At 40.1% G+C, this 17585-nt stretch overlaps 1 protein-coding gene across 4 annotated transcripts in view; it reads right to left on the reverse strand.

The window, feature by feature from the left end:
* Window positions 1–17585, reverse strand: part of mgat4c (mgat4 family member C) — a 457440-nt gene that overhangs the window by 8364 nt on the left and 431491 nt on the right. For 2 of the 4 annotated variants that reach the window (XM_073059643.1, XM_073059642.1), the window contains exons 4-6: window positions 9447–9565; window positions 5839–5975; window positions 3647–3801 (exon numbers count right to left, since the gene is read on the reverse strand). In XM_073059643.1, the coding sequence (XP_072915744.1) occupies window positions 3647–3801; window positions 5839–5878 (195 nt within the window). In that variant the 5' untranslated portion in view covers window positions 5879–5975; window positions 9447–9565. Of the gene's footprint in view, window positions 1–3646; window positions 3802–4305; window positions 4358–5838; window positions 5976–9446; window positions 9566–11937; window positions 12072–17585 lie in introns of those variants that run through there. The other 2 variants (XM_073059644.1, XM_073059646.1) reach the window with 2 other exon arrangements.

Raw genomic sequence — 17585 nt, forward strand, 5'->3', positions numbered from 1 at the left:
CATTGAGAAAGGAATGCAATATTTACAAAACATTTTGAGAAGCGAAATCTTAAAAAAGTGAAACAGAATACAATCTTATTAATATTTCTGGATAAAGAACATTCAGTCACCAGATCAGAAAAAAACTTCAAACTCTGTTATTGTGAAAGCACGTTTATTTGAATTTGGGTCCGTTAAAGGGAAATTGAATGTTTTGTTCCATATACAGTTTTATATTACATTAGAGTAAAGGGCTGGAAGTGTAATATGTAGATATATTTATTTTAGCATATTTGCTCCCTTTAGCACTAATTATTGACTGATTACTTACCCATGAGCATTGATTTGTTGCTTTTTCTGCAAAATGAATACACATGCTTACTTTTCCTCCAAGTGTGTGCCTTTATTTATTTGACATATATTTGTACAGATACAACAGCGACCATATGGAAGATCCACGACTCTAACATTTGCTACACAGACCAGAGAGAGGTTCAGCAACCTCACATCTGTTTAGTGTAACATCGCTGTATTTCTCTCTTAGAACCTAGCTAACAGACTATTCTGAGACTCTTCACGTACTCAGTCATTATTCTTTTTCATAATTATGACCTCTACCTTGAGACAGATCTTTGAAACTGTTGGGATACACTAAGGCTATCAAAAAACAAGAAGCCCTATGCTGTATGAAAAGTGACAGAGAATACAGGGAGTTCTGCTAACCCTGTATAAAATAAAACACCTGGGTCACTGAACCCAATAGTTAACACCACACTTTCAGGAAAATGTGAACATTTTGGAGGAGTGTAAAGAGATTTATTAAAATGATTTTATAAATGAATAATTGCAGTTGAGGAGACACAGTCTGAGAAGACAAAGCTTGCTTTAGACAACAGTAGATTGGGGAAATTTGATTGTAATGTTTAAAATCATCAAAAGCTTGGATAGACTATGTCAGAGGTCAATAATGAGAAGGCACACGATTTGTGTGCTTGGCAAACAAACTGAGAGAAACATGAGAGAAAATGTTTTATGCAAATATTTTCAATTTGTGCTGGATTTTATGGATATATTGAAAGCCTTCAGAAGGGAATTGAATGACTGGTTGAAGGATAAGGAATTGCCAAGATATGTGGAAGAAGCCAGCAGTGGGATTAGATTCCTCCTGGGAAGAGTTAGCACAGGCTGGATGGGCAGAATGGTTGCCATAGAAAGCTTTATTGTATAAATCCTTCAGCCTCTCAACTTCACAATATCCTGATCACATGGAATCTAAAGCTCTACGAGAATAACAAGGAAATGCTCAAGTATTATTTTCTTCTTGCATTGTAAGTGGAAAATAGGCAAATAATTAAAGTGGTAGAATGGTGAGGCAAATCAAAGGAACTCTGAACAGCAGTTTTAATCTTAATCTTACCACACTGATGTGGATTACTACCTGTGACATGTGCAAATAGGCACAGGGTCAAGAAGATTAGAGAGTAAATGTGTGGCTGAAGGATTGGTGTGGGAGAAGTGGGTTTGAATTCATGGGGAACTGGCATCAATACTGGGGAAGGAGGGAGATGTTCCACTGGGATGGGCTTCACCTGCACCATGATGGGGCCTGCATCCTGGTGAATCATATAACTAGGGCTGCGGATAAGACTTTAAACTATGTAGCGGGGGGTTGGTTCAACAGACTGGAGAAGTATGGATAAAGTAAAAGAGAATGCTGTGGATAAAGATGAAGTAAAATCAAACGTTGAAAAAGAGTAAAGTAAGAGTGGAGTGCAGAAAAGTCAAGTACAAAAGAGACAAAGATTACTAGATTTTAAAAGCACAATGAGTGTAAGGACACTTCATCTGAATACTTGTAGTGTTTGAAAAAAGGTTAGTGAACTTATGGCAGAAATCAGTACAAAGGGATATGATTTAGTGGTTAATACAGAAATTTGGTTGCAGAGTGAAGAGGATTGGGAATTAAATAAGATATCAGGGAATATGGAAGGATATAACGAGCACAGTGGATAGAGGGGTTGGAATATGCATATAGTCTAACCAATTAAATGGAAATGTTGTATTCCCTGGTGAAATAGCTCACCTGGGTAAGTGATGCACCATCGATAACTCACTCTGAGACGTAAGAAGCGAGATATCGGCTTTTATTGACTGGAAGAATGAACAACACTACATCCTGGAGAATGAGGCCGGGCTCAGGCCTCAATCGCCTTTATACAGGGGTCTGTGGGAGGAGCCACAGGAGCAGTCCAGACAGGTATATGTAGTTCACCACAGTAAGCAATCTACCTGCAACGGTTTAATTAAAATGAAGATACGAGAACATGGATTCATTTTGTTTTCTAAAAACTTGACAGATGACTTTATATTTATGCCACAACCATGGATTCGGCAGCGCAGCAGATATGGCAATTGCGCTCGTGGATATGTGTGTGTCAGCTAATTATTATTTCAATGTGATAGTATTTAACTCCATTCTTTCCATCGTAGTGCTTGTCAAGACTTGAACCGAGTGCAGCAACTCTTTGCTGCTTGCTTCCATTTGGCCCTGTCTGGTAACCATAGGACCATAGAACTCTAGTCTTTTGGTCCTTCTTGGCTGTGCTGAACCATTTTTCTGCCTGGTCCCACTGACCTGCACCTGGACCATAATCCCTCTATACACCTCTCATCCATGTACCTGTCCAAGCTTTTCTTAAATGTTAAAAGTGAGCCCGCACTTACCACTTCATCTGGCAGCTCATTCCACACCCCCACCACTCTCTGTGTAAAGAAGCTCCCCCCCCCAATGTTCCCTTTAAACTTTTCCCCCTTCACCCTTAACCCATGACCTCTGGTATTTTTCTCCCCTAGCCTCAGTGGAAAAAGCCTGATTGCATTCACTCTATCTATACCCATCATAATTTTATACACCTCTATCAAGTCTCCCCTCATTCTCCTACGCTCCAGGGAATAAAGTCCTAACCTATTCAACCTTTCTCTGTAACTCAGTTTCTCAAGTCCCGGCAACATCCTTGTAAACCTTCTCTGCACTCTTTCAACCTTATTAATATCCTTCCTGTAATTAGGTGACCAAAACTGCACACAATTGGACTGTCGAGCTAAATGACTCTGAAGGCCAGTAGTGTTCATTTTATATTTAGTTATTCCTTTCAGCCGCAGTGTAGGCTTCGTTTTCCAATTTAAGAATTTTGCTTAATGGCCCTGTTTGGCCTAGCATTTATTGTTTTCTTTTCCCTCTAACTCTGTTTGCGTTAAAGTCTGTGAACTATCGACCGGCTTCATTGTCTCTCGCTCTGCACTTGGATCATATCCAAATCCAGTGACAATTTATTATCTAAGTCAGACATAGTGTATATTTAAAGATAAATATTTATGCTTTAGAACTGCTTTAGTGGTTCAAAATGGTTCAATTTAATATGAGAGAATGTATATAGTATACAACCTGAAGCCCTTATTCTTCACAGACATCAAGAAACTCCAAAGAATGAATGATAGTAATATCAGAGCTCCAAAGCCCCCTCCCTCTTCCACGCATAAACAGCAGCAGAAGCATTGACATTATGGTTATTCTCTTAATGCGATTAAATAGCTCACTTACTTCAAAATATATCACCAAAAATAACCATGATTGGATTTCAACATTATTGTCATTCACATTTCTTACCATGACATATCGGTCCTCTTCCAGAAACAGATTGAGACAAAGGAGACAAATCGCAAGGAAAGCTAACAGTGGAACAGTTGAACGCTTCCGGAAACATCTCATTTTCTCTGCACATTTCCAATAGAGTCTCATGATAAATCTGACTTCAAGTTTCCCTGGAAAGTTGTAAGAAAAATGTTCATCAATAACAAAAGTAGACAAAAAAAGTGAACAACATAGGCTTGGATATACACATTGTACAAATACACACAGCATGCTTATGCGCATACACACTCACACAGAATCATATGAATGTATAAATAAACACAGGCAGACATAGACACATACAAATATACACCAATGCACACACTTGTCCCCTTTATTAACAAGTATATTGCATTATTTCTTTAAACATTGCTTAATTTTTTGTTTTCTGTGAGAGTAATTTTTCAGCATGTAATAGAACTCAAAACTTGGACTAATGCTGTGAGCAAAAACTCAAACTGTAACATTTCAGTAACTTGTTCAGCTCCTTCCACACACTGAAAACAGCACAATGTCACTTGACTTGCAGTCAACAATAAATCAGGCCATTTTTCCTATTATTGTATTTTTTTCCCGTTTGTGTAGAACTTTGATGAACTACAAAAATTTTAAACCATTTTGTAAGGTTCCCCTACCTTCCTTGCTATTGAATCCTTGCATCTTTCTTCTCTTGATACCTCCCAAATAGTCTGGAGTCTAAGACTAGAGTTTTAAGGTAGGAAGTAAGAAGTTTGAAAGGATACGGAGGAATTATTTTTTTTCTCTCAGAGGATAGTTACAATCTGGAACACATTACTTGAGATGGTTTAGAGGCTTTTCATCATCATCATCATCATTATGTGCCGTGTTGTATGATGTAGGCGATCACAGTCAATGACCATGATTGTTCTTGGCATATTTTTCAAAGAAGTGGTTTGCCATTGTCCTTTTTTGGGCAGTGGTTTTACAAGACAGATGAGCCAAGTCATTATCAATTCTCTTCAGAGATTGTCTGCCTGGTGTCAGTAGTCACATAACCAGGACTTGTGATATGCACCAGCTGCTCATACAACCATCCACCTCCTGCTCCCATGGCTTCACGTGACCCTAATCAGGGGACTAAGCAGGTGCTAAACCTTGCCCAAGGGTACCCAGCAGGCTATATGAGGGAAGGAGCGCCTTGCACCTCTTTCGGTGCAGATGTATCTGCACCACGCCACCCATAGAGACGTGTACATTCATAATATCATAAAGGTAGAAGTAGGCCACAAACCAAGCACTGGGAAATGGGATTCGTATTTACCCAATTTCCCTCGGGATCAATAAAGTATGTCTGTCTGGTTGGCATGTAGAAGGACCTGTTTTTGGGTATTAGGCTCTGAAACTATGGCCTCGGTCTACAGTACCCTGACAATGTGTTCACTGCTTTCTGTCTCTCTGACAATGAGTGAGACTTGTAATTATGTTTGACGTTGCTCAGAACCCGAGTCTCATTGACTGCAAACATACATAGAAACTGCCGGAAAAGCTCTGCAACTGTAGAGAAAGTAAGAAGCCTCAACATTTCAAAGACAAAGTCTGATCATCATGGAAAAAAAGCCTCCGGACAGAACTGTTAACTTTATTTCATCTCGATATACGGCCTGACTTGCTGAATACTTCCAACTAGCTCGGCTTTCAATTTGGATTTGGAGCTGCCGCTGCATTTTGGTTTTGCATCTTCGACTGTGTCAGGTCACCAGAACTCCATTCAGTATCAATGGAGATACTACAGCTTCATTAATGTCCGACTAGAATCTGGTCACAGAAATAGCACTGCGCATCCTGGTACCCAGTACCGAGAAAGGCATCAAAATACTCCTGCCCTCCCACAAATCAACCTCAGTTCAGGAATAAGAAACAGAATTCTGGAAAGTCTCAAGTTATCTGTGAAGACAAAATACAGTCTAAATTCTATATTTTATTATGTGGTTATTGATATTACAATGGAGATGAAGTACTTCTGCAGCTGCCAGTTACAGTGCATTTTACCTGACAGTTTGATTTATCCCACTGAACATTTTTATTTTGGAATGGGTGCTTGTCTCACTGAACTAGCCGGAGACCAGGCAGAGTTCTGAGGCCAATTCAATACCAAATAAAAGGCAGGAATTAGATAGCTGTGCTCTTTACATTCTCCAGCTACTTACCTATTGATAAGTATTTGCTGACCATTTTAATCTGCTCCATTGAGAAAGGATCAAAGCCAGCAGAATGTTTACTTTATAACATCAGCTCCTGATAGTCTCGGTCGGACTCAGCTGCAGTGTTAAAGAGGATGCCAGACCTGACAAGTGATGAAGAGGGTCAAAAACATAACAAGTCCTAAACGGTAAGAGTAATTTTTTTTCTCTCTCTGCTATTCATTTGGGGCTTAGTGGAGTGAGTTTTAGGTCTCTCTGTCACGATCACATCTTGGTCATGAGAACATTCTCCTCTCCATCACTCATCTGGTCTCTGTTAGAGGTAACAAAGACAGGGAAGGGGTTTAACAGCAGGAAAGTGGTGCAGTGGCAACCTTTGTGAATAGATGATCCTCGTGGTGGTGAGAATTTTATTTGTTTCTTTTTCTTTCATTGGATGAAGGCTTGCATGCATTACTCATTCTGAATTATTCTTAAACCAACTCAGTGCAGTGGTTCACTGCCATACCTGCACAGTTCCAGTGACCTGATCATACTCCTGACCTCTAATGCTGTCAGTGGTGAGTCTGTACATTCGTCCCGTGACCACATGATTTTACCCTGGTGCTTCAGTTCCTTCGTACATTCTAAATTTGCGCAGGTTGTTTTGTCTATCAGCCACCACAATTACACCTGCGTGTAGGTGAGAGGTATACCAGGGTGGCATGGTAGTGAAGCAGTTAATGTAATATTTACAGTGGCACCTGTAAGACTGGGGTTCAATTCCCGCTGCTGCCTGTAAGGAGTTTGTACGTTCTCCCCATGACTGCGTGGGTTTCCTCCAGATGCTCCAGGTTCCTCCCACAGTCCAAAGATGTATTGTTATGTCTTGTAACTTCAAAACATCAAGTTAATTCAAATAAAGGTGGGAGTCAGAAATATGGGTGTACACTTCATTCGAGGCACGCACAAATCACATTGGTAGCATGATGATGTATGCAATTAGCGTATTTATGTATAAATCCTGTTCATAATTATTTAAATGAACAGGAATGCTTAATCAACCTATATATATATACACACAAAATTGATAAAATATTATTGAAATATTGAATACACAATATATATGAGTTAGGGTTATTGAGTTGTGGGAATGCTGTGTTGGCTGTGCAAGCACGCCAACAATTACGGCCTGTCCCCAGCACATCTTTGACATAAGCGATGAATTTCACTCCGTTTCAACGTTTCGATATACGTGTGACAAGCAAAGCTAATCTTTAATCTTTAAGTTTAGAATCTGTGGGGGAGTGGATAGCAATGTGTGGAGGTAAAATAGGTCACAGTATATTTAGCATACAAGTGGATGCGTTTCAGTCGATATGGGCTTGATGTGCTGAAAGGCCCGTGCCAATACTGCATCTCTCTTTACTCTATGAAAAACTTGCTAGGCAATTATAAAGTGCAATTAAAAGTGGATGCCAGTGGCATGAGCCTGAAGTCATGCAGATCAGCAGATTGTTTCCCTAAAAGATATTAGTTAACCCAATGTATTTTTACAACAAAGCCAGTAGTTATTAAGGCCAGAATTCATGATATTTAATTCCAGATATATTTAATTAGCTTAGTAATTAATTAAGACTGTCCAAGATTTCAAATAATTTTTGATTCAATATGTCTAGCTCTGGCTTCCAGCCCAGTAACATAGCCACTATGCTATCAGAACCTACAAAGCTCGCATCAGGTTGCAAAAGATCTCATCTACCTTTGGATATTTTGGGGGAATAGAGTGGATTCAGTACAGAGGAGTAGAGTTGGTCCCTGGGACCGATGACAACAAAGCATACCTTCACTCATTTTGTGCTTTATGCCAGTCAGACTGTCTGACAGTTCTAAGGCGGTGGAAGGCATCAGCAAAATTATTAATAAGGGAGATTTGGGTGCCATCAAAATCCATGTAGAACCAGAGTTTCACATTGATTGCTTGTCAGTCTTATAGTTTTTACATTGATTCTATTCTATTTCTTTGTTCTACTGTGAATGTTTGCAAGGTACTGTGAATGGTGATATATACGTACTTTGATAATAAACTTGTCTTGATCTTTGAGGAGGTGTTTTCAGATATTATGTTGAAGGGAATTGGATGAGGCTTGAGGACTCTAATGATAATAGGAAAAGGAGCACTAGATATTGATTTTGGGGATACGGGAAATGGTCATTAACAGAAACAAATACTCATCAAAAACAAAATTGAATCACCTACTTTCAGGTTTCCATGCTTATGCCGGAAATGTTTTATTTAACTCTTATCTGGGTGAGCTGAACACTTACAACATAAAACATAATCCTTGTTCATTTGGGTAACGATCAGTTTCAAAATTATGCAAAACATGCTTTTTTTCAAAGAAAAGTTTGTTTATTTAAATCTAAGTTACCGGTATATTAAATACTTTTCCGAGATCTCTTGAGGGTTGATGCTTCCAGCACCAGTTATAGTTTTGTCCACAAGGTGGCAACTGTGATCGCATATAGATTCTAGAGAAGCCCAGCTCTCTAGCTTCAGAGAAAATCTTCAATACCGCATACACAATCACTCGCATGTCAATATTTGAATGTGAAAACTAGCAGTTTGATTTCAAACACTGTACTGAGTTAGCTGATCTCAACCAGGGTGGCTTTATGGCCTTATAAACCTGGACGAGAACGGAGAAAAAAAAACCAAAATCAACCACGTTTTCTACTTATCACTTTGAGTAGCCCCAGCTGGAAATGTGATGTACAGATGTGTGGTTGTCAGGCGAAGATAGGATCAACCTTATACATAGAAAGAGCTTCAACACTTAAATCGCCTACTGCCACTCACCTGGCCCTACAGTAAAATAATGACCTGTTCTCAGAGGGATAGCTGGATAATTAGACCCAAGGAACCACAGCTTTGACATAGATTTGGAAAGAAATAACTTTGAAAGGAAATTGAAAAATTGAGCATTGATTTTGCTTTAAATCTACAACCATATGTAACTTTCCAATGATAAATTGGACTAGAAAGCAAAACCGTTATTTAGATTTATTCTTCTATGAATATCAGGACATATTAAGAGATTCCACCTCCACCACATAAACACAGAAGCCGAAGGTGTGTAATTACCCATCATTCATCAGTCATAGTTTCCTAGGTAATAATTGCTTTGACAAAACAAATGAATTCTAATTTTCAAGTCTTTCCTTTGAAAATGCACATTCGCAGAATCTCGCTCATCACTCTGCGGGTTAATTTCATAATAAGTCACCTGATTTTGATGAACTTAAAGCAAGGCAGTACTTGGTTTTCCTTTGAGGATGTTGTTATTTTAAAAAGGATTTAGTACTGACTGCCCAAAATATCAACCTGTTTCAGGGAAGCTGAATTACTGCACTGTGCAAATCTGAATGGTTAGCGAGTGTGATAGCATAATGGGTAAGATACTGGGCTATCCCTTTGAATTACACCATGCATTTTAAATACAAGTGATCAAATAAATTTGTTTTTTTTGAGAAAAGAGCTAATCTCAACAAAAGTATTCATGTAGCATTTAGATTATTGTAAAAACCAACCTGGTGCACAAGTTCCTTCAGGAAAGGAAATATGCGTTTCTTACCTGGTCTGGCCTATACGTGACTCCAGACTCACCACTGAGCGCGGCACTTAGCTGCCTCATTGGTCAGAGAAAATTAGTGATGGACATTAAGCGCTGGCTTGGACCACGACCTCCACATCCTGTGAATGAAGAAATATAAAGAAACCTTCTCAGGATTCTAATTGGAATGAAGGAATCATAGCTGACTAGACAGTGAGATCTTTTATCAGTTCCATGAAGCACTACAGAGAAAGACACTTAGCCATGGGATCACCTCCAGAAGAAATTGGATCTGATGTGATTACAGCTCACACTATCAGCCCCTAATTTCCCAACCCCGCCGTCCAGACTATACCGAGTGCCTATTTACCACTTTGCAGGCTCAAATATAAAGGCAGAGTTAGTTGCACAAAGGCTTTATCACTGATAGTGAGTGACGCCAGTGGACACCGATGTACTTGACAAAACATTGCTTGCTTCAGGTGATGTGGATTCAGAAGAGTGAGTTTATACCCTAGATCTAATTGTGCTCTTTCTTGTAAAAGTTGTGTATAATTTAGAACCATAAAAGCCATATGATATAGGAGAAGATTTAGGCCATTTGACCCATCGAGTCTGCTCAGCAAGTTTAATTACGTTTAATTTAAGTTCTTCTTGTGAAATTTGCATATCTGATGCTATGTGCTGAAGCTTTTCGTTGCATCTATGCAAGTTGTAAATATATCAATTCTTCTTTCAACCTGTGCTTCTTGATGCATATGCAAATAATGTGGATTTGTGTTATGGAAAATTGCAATACTGACTGTTCTTGGAAAGCAATTTTCCTGTAACGTGGGAGTCATTTTACTTAGTAGTTTTGTGCACCCACTTGTGTTAAAGCCCTGGGAAATAAATCAGTCAATGCAAAGTACATTGGCAATGAAAGTGAAACGTTGGGTAGAGGGGAGTGCGTACAAGGGAAACCACCTTAGGCAGAGTTGCCTAGAAGGGTAACAATGCTTTGCCTCTCCAGCAGCAGACATGAAAGCTAGTCGTCATTCTTCTCTTAAGCCGCTTTTTTTTCAAATTTAAAGCTCACTTCATACATTGGCCTCATATGCACAGAAGTAAACAAAGCAAAAACATGCAATGCATGTTGTCTAGTAAGAGTGACCATGTTCAGAGGGCTCCGTGTTTATCTACCTCATGTAAAGGATCCAGAACTGATTTCTTGAAGCCTGCCATCTGTACGATAAGCACCTGAATGTGGCAGCCACTTAGAAGTTTGATAAGATTCAATTACTTATAATGCAAACACACCTCAACAGGATTTCCAAACTACTTCTAAATACTGTGTTAACATTGAAAATAAGGACATTTACAGATTGATGCCTGTCATGTTCAGAATGGGGGAATGAATATTCTTTATATACATTTGATTAATATTTATTCACTAGATGGCATGTCACCAAAAACACTCACAAATTTCTAGAGATAGAGCATGGAGAGCATTCTGGTATGGGGTGGAAATGCTACTGCGCAGGATCGAAGTGAACTGCGGAGGGTTGCAAACTCTTTCAGCTCCATCATGAACACTAGCCTCCGTGGTATCAGGCCATCTCCAAGGAGCGGTGCATCAAAAAGGCGACATCCATCATTAAGGACCCCGATCATCCATGTCATGCCTTATTCTCATTGGTACCATCAGGGAGGAGGTACAGAAGCCTGAAGGCACACAGTCAGTGGTTCAGGAACAGCTCTGCCATCCGATTTCTGAATGGACATTGAACCCATGAACACTACTTCACTACGTTTTCATTTCTGTTTTTGTATTAATTACTTAATTTAACTATTTAATATCTATATACTTACTGCAATTCACGTTTTTTTTTCTACTATTATGCATCAGTGCCGTAGAGTCAACAAATGTTATACATATGTGGGTGATATTAAACCTGATTCAGAATCTGAATCTGATTCAAACTTTGATTCTTTGAAGCTTTGTATTATGAATCATGACAAAGAGAAGTGAATGCTGCAATCTAAACAAATCTCATGCAGTCAATTAACAAAATGCTTCCTTTTACAATGTGAAAACACTTTTAGATATATAAAAGAAATCACCATCGCAAGCACATCAAAAGTCATACCAGCTGCCTCCTAGTGAATGCGACACAGGGAATTGCTCTCGGAGTTCTGATAACAAACCCTGGCCTGGCTGTTAAACTGTTGTGCTTCAGTAAGGTTTATGGCATCACCTGGGCCATTCAATCAGATCACCTCTTAAAATATTTACAGTCCATGTACATCACAGCAATTAGCTGATAATTGTCACTTAACAATATGTTACTGATTACAGTGCAGTGATCAATCCTGGAGCAAGGATAACATAGTATGCAGAATTCATTATTCATCAGAAATATCGGCTGAAAACAGAATGGTACAATCTGTAAGAAAATCATCCCCATATGCAGTTTCATATCAAACAGATCACTTCCCAACCTTTGTCTCTGTTTCAGTCTGTGGCACTGACCTTCCAGTTGATTTCTCTTGCTGCCAGTCTCTTTCTTCCTCTTTCCTGCAATGCCAGTGTATTCCTGTGATCTTTGTTTCCTGATCTCTCTCTCACTCTCTCTCTCACACACACTCTCTCTCTCCTTCTCTCCCTCTTTCTCTCGCTCCCTCTCTCTCTCCCCTCTCCCTGCCCCTACTCTCTCTCCTGCATCCTCCCTCTCTCCTCTCTCGCACTCCCCTCTCTTGCACTCCCCTTGCTTTGCCCAACACTCTCTCTCTCTCTCTCTCTCTCTCTCTCTCTCTCTCTCTCTCTCTCTCTCTCTCTCTCTCTCTCTCTCTCGCACACACAGACACACACAGTCTTTTCTTTGACACCTACACTATGATTTGTTTCCTGCTGACTCTGTCTGTTGTCTCTTTAAAAGCTTATCTCTTTCTTGCATGCCATATCCTTGCTTTAGACTGTTTACTTTTGATTTCTGATATACTTGAACTTCACAGCCGGCTGGCAACACATTCATGCCTAGAAATTGGACATCCTCTCTCTTGATGTAGTTGCGCTAACATCCAATCACATTCACCACAATATTCACAAATCTGGATAATGAAACAGCACTGTGGAGGTTTATACACAGAATCTTGTGCTGAAGTGGGGCCCACATGGAAGGCACAGAAGGCCGTGTTATTCAGTACTGTGGTGAGCAACAAGTCTTCAAAGACCTTTTCTTATAGAAGCTAATAATTAGCTGCATAAAGCTGTTGTGGAGGTGAGGAAAACATAAAGGAGACAAGTGTGTCCTGTGGATATTAGTAATTCCCCATGATCGCCTGTTCTGATAAAGTCCTGTGCCACTGGTAGCCTCATGTTACTAAGAGCTATGGGATAATCAAGGGGCCAAGAAGTGTAAAATTTCCATAAAAGGTACTATGAGTCAGTGATACACTTCCATGAAACTTATCAAATGGTGAAAGGCCTTGATAGAGTGGATGTGGAGAGGATGTTCCTTATGATGAGGAGTCTAAGACCAGAGGACACAGCCTCAGAATAGAGGGGGGTCCTTTTAGAATGGAGATGAGGAGGAATTCCTTTAGCCAGAGAGTGGTGAATCTGTGGAATTCTTTGCCACAGGCAGCTGTGGAGGCCAAGTATTTATGTATATTTAAGGCAGTGGTTGCTAAATTCTTGATTGGTCAGGGAATGGAGGGGTACAGGGAGAAGACTGGAGACTGGGGCTGAGGGGGAAAACGGGATTTTTGTTTTGTTATTCAACACAGGTTATAAACCACCTTCAAAGACCCCAGTTTATTTCGGCAATGGAGGAAAGAAATGGAGTTGTGGAAAATCTCTGTGACCCGCAATAAGTCAGACCACCAGGGCATAAGTTCACTTTGAAATTATTCCTAATTGAACCTGTATGAGCAATTTATACATGAAAATCAGTTGCTACTGGATCCATTTTCGTGGCCTCTCTGTTGACATACCGTGGAAGAAAATTAAGAGAAAAATTAAACTTTGAATTAAAGTTTGTTGTCAAGCTGACTAGCTAAGTGTTGCTCAAGACTTGGGTCATGAGGGTGACAAGATAAGGTCCAGATGCTGCCTTGCTTGTGCAAGCTAACAATAGCTAGAAATAGATCACGCCAGTTATAAGTTATTGTTAACCTTTTTTCGAGATTGTCTAGCAAATAGAGGAATTGACTGTAGACGTGCATTCCTACTTTTGTGTATCGCATGGGAACATTGGTAGACTTGCTGATGCCTAACAAGTGTTTCTTAAAATCGCTGACCAAATATGTTCAGCTGTTGACTTTTGCCCAAAATTTACTGTGCTGCATACATTTAAGATCTAACCTGACATTGGCGGAGACAGAAGACAATCGTTCCCCGTGATCACGTATCAAAGGGTTTTTATTTCTGTTCCCTAACAGAGTAAGTACTCTCACCGTAAATTGGAGATGAAATTCTTTTACAGTAAAATATGAAACAGGGCAGGAGGCATTACTGGAAGTCTGCGAAATCAATGTTCACCATTTCCCATCCCAATGTCCCTCTCTCATGTTAACGTCGATTACTTTTGCAACTTTATTTATCTAGAAATCTGTTTGAATGAAAGCACCTTGCACGCTGGGTGTCTGATGGGTCTTCTTTTTGTTTTAATGGGTTCTATCGGGTTTCTTTTTTTTGTGCCTGCCTGTAAGGAGATGAATCTCAATGTTGTATAAAGTACACATACCTTGATAATAAATGATCTTTGAACTTTAAGTGATTTATGTTCAGCTGTGTGCAAATTTTATATGAAAATTCTAATTTTTATAATGAACCTAAGTAGATGGCACTTGAACCTGTTGGTTAGGATGTATGTACCTTTATAAAGTAACACCTGTAGTCCAATTGTACATGCCTGTGTAAAGTGAGTTATGCCACTGGTGTTTAGGGCAGCAATGAGGGTCCTCCATTTCTGTCTGTCCATACTGCCACACAGAGATATAGAAAGATTCTTCAATGCTGTTTCCATAACAATATTTTGACCAACAAGAGTTGTTAGCCTTGAGTTGAACCCGGAGGCCCATTAGACCATTCTTAGTCTGTCCTCTACCCTTTGACCTGTTTGGTACGGGTGACCCTACCAAGGGCCAAAGCACAAGGCCCTGTCTCCAGCCAGCATAGCCCTCTGGGTCACTGAGGCACAAGAGTCTCCAAACCCTACGACAAGGCTGCGGTCCTCTTGGAGGTGTGTAAAGTCAGCAACAGCATAACAGGGCTGGGTGATACTGTTGTTAAGGACATGTGCCAATTAATAACAGATAGCGACACAACAGAAGGGAACATTTTCCAGCTGCCAATAGGTGTCACATGCCTGAGGTATCACTTACAGCCAAGATACTGCTGAAATAAATGACCTCGGAACTAAATCCAATACCTCATGTTAGCCTCAAATTCTGGAACTGGATTGGTTTATAACAGAGTGCACACTGATAAATCACGGCTTGTTAAAAATGAAAGGAAAAATGTTAGGTGCAATATTGAAATGGAGGTAGGGCAAGCACTCTACTCAGTTCCAACTCCCTCACTTGCTTTTCAGAAACAGTAAATTGAAGTGATCCCTGTGACTCTGAGTGACTTCCGTCAGGGTTGGTCAGCTCATCAGTGAAGCCTCACAATCTCTGGATGGATTTCAAGGCCTCAAGGCCTGTTTGATTACTGGTCCTGGAATTGAATCTCTTGTCAGAGCTAGGGCTGATGTTGAAAGGGAGATAACTAAAGAAATTTAGTTCCTGTGAAAATGGTGTTGATAGTTATAAACTGGTGAGAAACCAGAAAGGAAAGGTTATGAGAGCTGTTATTTTTTCGCAAAATTCTACAGCACTGTAAGGACACCACTGTGTCAATCAGGGAACTGGTTGTTGATCAGTTTTTCACCTGAATTGAGGAAGCATGATTCAGGGTCAGGTAGAAAGGCTGCACAAACTGTATGTTTGGCCTGATTGAAGAATTCAATACCATACCTGCAAGCAGTAGATTTAACAGATTCAAGCAGGACTCTACAGCAAGACATTTGATATATGCAAGGCAGATGATATTAAGCTGGGTGGCAGTGTGACATGTGATGAGGATGTTAGGAGAATTCAGGGTGACTTGGATAGGCTGGGTGAGTGGGCAGATACTTGGCAGATGGCGTTTAATGTGAATAAGTGTGAGGTTATCCACTTTGGGAGTAAGAACAGGAAGGCAGATTATTATCTGAACGGTGTAGAGTTGGGTAAGGGAGTAATACAAAGAGATCTCGGAGTCCTTGTTCATCAGTCACTGAAGGTGAATGAGCAAGTGCAGCAGGCAGTGAAGAAGGCTAATGGAATGTTGGCCTTTATTACAAAGGGAATTGAGTACAAGAGCAAGGAAATCCTCTTGCATTTGTACAGAGCCCTGGTGAGACCACACCTGGAGTATTGTGTACAGTTTTGGTCTCCAGGGTTAAGGAAGGACATCCTGGCTGTAGAGGAAGTGCAGTGTAGACTCACGAGGTTAATTCCTGGGATGTCTGGACTGTCTTACGCAGAGAGGTTAGAGAGACTGGGCTTGTACACGCTGGAATTAAGGAGATTGAGAGGGGATCTGATTGCAACATATAAGATTATTAAGGGATTGGACAAGATAGAGGCAGGAAATATGTTCCAGATGCTGGGAGAGTCCAGTACCAGAGGGCATGGTTTGAGAATAAGGGGTAGGTCATTTAGGACAGAGTTAAGGAAAAACTTCTTCTCCCAGAGAGTTGTGGGGGTCTGGAATGCACTGCCTCGGAAGGCAGTGGAGGCCAATTCTCTGGATGCTTTCAAGAAGGAGCTAGATAGGTATCTTATGGATAGGGGAATCAAGGGATATGGGGACAAGGCAGGAACCGGGTATTGATAGGAATTGATCAGCCATGATCTCAAAATGGCAGTGCAGGCTCGAAGGGCCGAATGGTCTACTTCTGCACCTATTGTCTATTGTCTATTGTCTATCCCCAAGAGGTTTTCTGTTGATGCAAGTGTGTTAGACAAAGGATCTATGCTTTTGAAGAATTTTAGATTTTTATTCTGTTTGTGAGGAAAGGCACCACTTTGTTTTGTTTTATACAAACCAAGTTGTTATCGTTGCTTTTCTAAGCCTCTGCTTCTGCATTTATGGGCGTTTTTAGCATCCACTGCTTTTCTTTAGCAATTGCCAGTTTTATTGTTATACTAATAAAAGTTCAAAGTTCAAAGTTAAGTTGATTATCAGAGTACATATATGTCACCATATGCCAACTCTGAGAGTCTACTTCCTGCGGGCATACTCAGCAAATCAACAGAATAGTATCTATTAACAGAAGCGATAAAAGAACAAGCAGAGCATAGAAGACAGCAAACTGTGCAAATGCAAATATAAATAAATAGCAATAAATAATGAGAGCATGAAATAACAAGATAAAGAGTCCTAAAAGTGAGATCATTGATTATGGGAACTTTACAACAAATGAGTGTAGTAGTCCTGATGAAGGGTTTCGGCCCGAAACGTCATCACTGCCTCCTTCCATAGATGCTGTCTGGCCTGCTGAGTTCTGCCAGCATTTTGTGTTTTTATGAGTGTATTTATTTATTTTTTGTTTAAGAGCCTGATGATTGAGGGGTAGTAACAGTTCTTGAACCAGGAGTGTGAGTCCTGAGACTCCTGTAACTTCTACCTGATGGCAGCATTAAATAAAAGAACAAGGATGTGTATTTCCTGAGAGAGGTCACCATGGTAGAGGCGTAGACTGGAAACATGTAAAGAAACACAGAACTCAGGACAGCTGGTCCCAGGAATGCTTTCCCAATTGTGAATTCATCTATCCCGGGATCAGCAGCACCACATGTCAGTAACACTGCCAGCATAATCAAAGCTCCTAGCCAACACTCTCTCTTCTCCCTCTTCCATTGTGCAGAATATTTAAATTCCTGAACGCATGTACCACAAGTCGTTAGGACAGCTTCTATACTGCTGTTATTAGACCTTTGAATGGACCTCTTGCATGGTAAAATGGACTCTTGACCTTATAATTTACCTTATTATGATCTTGCACTTTATAATAGTGTGATCACTTGTGTTGAGTATGATGTTCTCCTAAAGGGTGGTTCCCTAATGGAGACCGCCTGTGCTTGACTGTG

Source organism: Hemitrygon akajei, chromosome 10, assembly GCF_048418815.1.
Source record: "Hemitrygon akajei chromosome 10, sHemAka1.3, whole genome shotgun sequence".
Lineage (NCBI taxonomy): Eukaryota > Metazoa > Chordata > Chondrichthyes > Myliobatiformes > Dasyatidae > Hemitrygon > Hemitrygon akajei.